Source organism: Diorhabda carinulata, chromosome 11 (genome assembly GCF_026250575.1).
Source record: "Diorhabda carinulata isolate Delta chromosome 11, icDioCari1.1, whole genome shotgun sequence".
NCBI classification, from domain to species: Eukaryota; Metazoa; Arthropoda; class Insecta; order Coleoptera; family Chrysomelidae; genus Diorhabda; species Diorhabda carinulata.
Genome location: NC_079470.1, coordinates 1,608,442 through 1,614,039, shown reverse-complemented (window position 1 = coordinate 1,614,039; position 5,598 = coordinate 1,608,442). Strand labels below are relative to the sequence as shown.

At 35.7% G+C, this 5,598-nt stretch overlaps 1 protein-coding gene across 1 annotated transcript; it reads right to left on the bottom strand.

Moving 5' to 3' along the window:
- Nucleotides 1-335: 335 nt before the first annotated feature.
- LOC130899610 (uncharacterized) lies at nucleotides 336-1,103 on the bottom strand. The gene has a single exon (XM_057809672.1). The coding sequence runs from the start codon at nucleotides 1,101-1,103 to the stop codon at nucleotides 336-338; it is 768 nt and encodes a 255-aa protein (XP_057665655.1).
- Between the last annotated feature and the right edge of the window lie 4,495 nt (nucleotides 1,104-5,598).

Genomic DNA, 5,598 nt, shown 5'->3' with positions numbered 1-5,598 from the left:
GGTGGCTGAGCAGCTCTTTGTACTGCGATCTGTGTTGTAAAATACACTCTTTGTCCATTTTCTAAATGCACAGCTAAGTGAACAACAGAAGGGTGTCTCTCATGAATAGGAAAAGAAAATATTCGCCAAACTGCTTCATTACTACTGACATAGCGGCCCATTTGGTATTGGGTAACTTCATCATTGGAATTCTCTGCACCAATTCCAATCACAGCCATATCACTCCCTTTGGTTACATATTTGCAAATGTATTTAATTGATTTCACTGAATGGCAAGATTCAACGTTGATGTGTGCTTTGAATGTCTTTGATAAAATGGGTGAATATGGAACAATTCAACGATTATCTATTTCAATATCTTGTTGATTTAATTTGACAATTGTTGATTTTCCATTGTCTGCTGTCGATCTGCGACGATACAATGGATAACCATTACCAGTAATTGTTTCCGATATTAATGTCCGTGGATATCGTTTTGAACATTTACCATCCATCATACACGGTGAATGTTGATTAAGAGTTCCACAGGGACCATGTATCATGTGTTTGATAACTACCTCATGTAATCCAGGATCTACTTGTACATCAGGGATTTCAGCTGATATCACTGCATCAACTTCATTTGGCCTTATCTTTTCAACCAACCAAATCAAAATGTGTGCATGTGGCAATCCTCGTTTCTGCCACTCCACAGAATACATCCAGCAGCGTGTCTCACCAAACACATTATGTTTTACGATGAAATCCATTAATGATTTTAACTTTTGTCTAAAGACTCTGGCTGTAATATCATGACGATCAATGGGTGATTGCCCAGAGAATAACTCCTGCTTGATTTCTATCCATTGCGGATTGCATGTAAATGTGATGAACAAATCTGCTGTACCATAATGACGAACATACGACATGGCATCTTGAGCATATTCGTACATATGCCGAGGGCTTCCGATGTATGTTGCTGGAAGAATAGTCATCCGACCGACATTCTGTGCATTTCCATCAGTATTAATCGCATCTCGAAGGTGAATATACTCTTCAGATCGGAGTTTGGTTTGATTCAACCTGATGAATGTTAATCTCTCCGTTTCAATTTTAACATACATGTCAACAACATATTTGTGATATAATCGCCGACATTTCAATATGTGATTATTTTCATTTTCCCGAATCATTAGGTGGTATGAATAATAGTTCATTGAACTGACTTTTTTGTTGGTTTCAGAACCTGTAAATAGATTTTGTTTTAATAACATTCAAATATAAAATTAAAATACATAATATAATGACTGAAATATTATCGCCATAGCAAAACTAATATTTTAGTTACCTGTAATGGGATTTATCATTTTTGTTGAGAAATCGTAGCCATCTTCACCTTGCCAAAATATAATGGGATATTGCAGTGCATCATATGAGCGGTGTGTTTCCTTTATACGTTGTAATTGATCATTCCGACGATGTAAAACAATATCACGGGATTCCAAGTTTTCTCCAACTACAACGATAGCAACTTCATCAATAGTTGGTGCATTAAAACGTCTTGTATGTTGACCTGCAGGTGTTTTATCAGCTCTGATTACAATTTTGTGATTATCGGATGGCATCAGATCCAGGGCAGTTTTAAACAATATAATCAATTGATTGTGTTGATGAAATAAAGTTTGTAATTGTTCTATAATAGACCTCTTTACTAAATTGTTATGTGCACAACGCAGATCAATTTCTTGTGGTGAATTGCCCATAAAATAAATTTGCAGGAATTTGTTGTCGCTATCTGACACTGGTAACAGTGAACCTGATCTGTGATATATTTGCCCTTGTATCTGTAAATAAGAAAAATATTATGGTGTGGTATAAATTAATGGATTGTCAGTGACCAAACTTAAATAATATTTGATCTTAAAAAGTATATATTTAGTTTTAACTAATATCTATCAAATATATAAAATATAATAAAAGTGTCACTGAAACTGAATCACCATATAATATGATGACTAAGTGATATATTTCGTAATGATTAAGAAATTGAAGATAAGTGACACATCTTAACTTTCGTGATAGAAAATTTTGTTCGCTAAAATAATTATGAGTAACTGCTATAATACATACCTTGAAAGTTGGCATAAAATTTTCCCGAACTACATTTGTTGCCCCAAATGAAGTCATTTGAAAGCAATTGTTATATTGTTGGATATGTGTCAAAAAGTGTATAGAATCTGTTCCTATTCCTGAAACCAATGAGTACAATGGTTCTGGTGGTGGATCCAATGGTATCAATTTCACTTTACCATTTGCGCAACACAATCCATTGGCTTCGTTTTTGTATTTTAATGCCTTACAGTGTGAGCAAACCGACTTCATAGAACCAATAACAACACATTGGTAGTTACTGTAGTCAATTGACACATCGTAACTGAAAGCAGCTCGATTCAAACTTGCGCGATTATTAGTTGAATGTCGCGCTCGCGCTTCACGCGTTTGTGATATCCGAATTCTTTCACGTTTATTTCCGTCGTCACGTTCTTGTGCAGTACGATTAGATCGGTAATTAGCTTGGTTTGTAGCATTTCTGGTTCTTCTACCTAAATTGCTTCGTCTTATAGGAGGCATATCAAATATACATTATTTTTTCACTAATCACGAACTAATCAAAAACTAACTAACTAAACACTCTGCAAAAAACACGATATACGAATTTGTTTCGTGTATCAGTTGACAAAAGCAAACTCAGTAGATTAGGTAACAGACAACTTTTTTTTTTTTTAATTTGATATGACTTGAAGTCAAATCCTTTTAAGCCGTACGAATTGTTTTTTTTTAGCCGTACGAATTGTTTTTGTTTGGATATTAAAAATAATAAAACACTGTTGCTAACGCGATTTTTGTTTGACTGATGTAATGACGTGGAAACTGCTGCATTTTATCTCGCGTGCCGAAACTAATACAAAAGAAACGCGAGTTTCGGAACGCGACATTAAACTCCTCCAACTATGTATTCTGTGCTCCAACGCACACACACACATTGTTTTGATAGATATGATCTTTGACGTTAGGAACACACCTTACAAAAGAAACGCGAGTTTCGGAACGCGACATTAAACTCCTCCAACTATGTATTCTGTGCTCCAACGCACACACACACATTGTTTTGATAGATATGATCTTTGACGTTAGGAACACACCTACATTGCTTAGACAACAGTGAGTGCTCAAATTGACTACGTTTTAGTTACAAATCATTTGTATGGGAAAAAGAAAAGAGCTATTTTTAGGGTTTTTCCAGCAATAATTCTAATTTTTCTCGCCGTAAAAACCATCCTTGAACTTCAACGAACATTTTAAAAAAAGATTTGGCCAAATTGGTCCGGGCGTTGTTGAGTTATGCGCTTACCAACACATTTTGCGATTCATTTTTATATTATAGATTTTTGATATACTTGATCTCCGATATTAATATCTGTATTTTCTGATGCTTTTCGTTTTAAGTTCTCGCAGTACCTTGCTCTTTCTTTTTGTGTTTGGTCTCTGTCAACTGTGTCATCATCTAAAATGCTGTGTTGTGTATCGGTGCTACTGGGAAGCTTATCTCGAAATTGGCGCCGAAAGAACAGTTCACTTGGAGTTTTTCCAGTTGTCGTGTGAGGAGTACTGTTATACATCATTAAGTAATCAATAAGTTCTTTATGCCAATTAGTTTTAAGTGCCATACTGATCTTCAGTCGCTTCAGGATATCACGATTTTGACGTTCCACTTCGCCATTCATTTGTGGCCAGTAAGGAATAGAATAATAAATTTTTATGCCATTTTCATTACAAAATGATTTGGTTTCCTGGCTGGTAAATTGCCTTCCATTGTCGCAGGTAATAGAGGCTGGAAAACCTAACCTTGAAAATATTTCTTTAAGTGCATTGATGGTATTTGCTGCTGTTATACATTTCATGATTTTAATTTCCTTGTATCTACTAAAGTAGTCGACTACTACAAAAAGGTGATCTCCGCTCGGTAAAGGCCCCATAAAATCCACAGCTACATCTATCCATGGTCCTGTAGGGATCTGTCTTCTTTTCATTGGATAAGAAGTAGTTGGTGCTGATACTAACGTACAGCCTTTACAAGCCTTAACAAGCTTTTCTGCTTGTTCATCTATTTTGGGCCACCAAACTTTTGTTCGTAACCGGCTTTTCATAGCCACAATTCCAGGGTGACCCTCATGAGCGGCTTCTAAAACTCGTTGTCTTAGCTTCTGTGGAATTATAATCCGCGTACCCCTTAGCAAAATTCCCTCAGTACAACAGAGGCTTGGCAATGTTTTATTGGATCATTCCAGATATTCTGTTCAATGCCAGCTTTCAGTTTCAAAATTTCCTCATCTGTTTCTGAATGTTCCTTAATTTCATTTAGTCTTACGGCTATTGGCCGAGAGTATTCAACAATTTGTTGGATGCAATCGTAGTTTTCAAATGGAATTCTATCGCTAGATTCGCAAAGTCGAGAAAGCGGGTCGGCAATATTATTTTTTCCAGGGCGGTATATAATTTTAAATTTAAATGATTGCAAGCGTAAAACCCAAAGTTCAATGCGGGCACACGGTCGTGATCTAGGTCCAAATATCGTTTCTAATGGTTTATGGTCAGTTATCAATTCAAATATCTCTTTTCCGTATAAGTACATCTTAAAATGTTCAACTGCCAAAACTATAGCAAGAGCCTCTTTTTCAGTTTGACAATAACGTTTTTCCACGTCTGTGAGGCTTTTGTTGCCATAAGCAATAATTCTAGGACCCTTATTATCAAACTGAATGAGCACCGCTCCCAACCCCACTGGACTCGCATCAGCTATAACTTGAGTTCTGTCATTTGGGTCGTAATATCCTAAAGTTCTTATGCTGGATAAACAATTTTTTAATTTTTTAAAAACATCCGTCTGATTATCACCCTCATATCTTGAAATATCTGAGTTTTTTCCTAGTTTAAGTTTTAAAAGTTTGCGTAAAGGCTCTGTTAATGTGGCCAGATTGGGTATCCACTTACCAACAAAATTTATTAATCCCAAAAAACTATGTACTTCACCAATGGTTTTTGGGGTTCTAAATGATTTAACCACGCCTACATAGCTTTCCAGGGGTTTTATTCCTATTGGGGATAAAGTGTGTCCCAGAAATGTAACTGTGCTAATTTTAAAAATGCATTTATCATTGTTCAAAAACACATTATTCTCTTTTAGTACGTTTAATGTGAGGTTAACCCGCTCATCATGTTCCTGTTCGCTGCTTCCGTAAATCAATATGTCGTCAATAAAATTAACAGTACCATTACAGGATAACAACATTCTTTCAAGAATTTTTTGAAAAATCTCTGGGGCTGCATTTATTCCAAATAGTAGTCTCTTATATCTATATAACCCTCTACTGCTTATAAATGTAGTAATATATCTTGATTTTGGAGCTATTTCGATCTGGTGAAAGGCGTTTTTTATATCCAATCTTGAAAAATATTTAGCTTTGCGGAATTTTGATAAAAACGAATTGATAGTTGGCAGTGGATAGTTTTCCCTTTGTACCGCGGTAGTGGCCTTTCTCATGTCAACACATATCCGTA

Excerpts from the sequence above, each read along its gene's own strand:
- LOC130899610 (XM_057809672.1), bottom strand. The coding sequence starts at position 1,103 with ATGTATGTTAAAATTGAAACGGAGAGATTAACATTCATCAGGTTGAAT.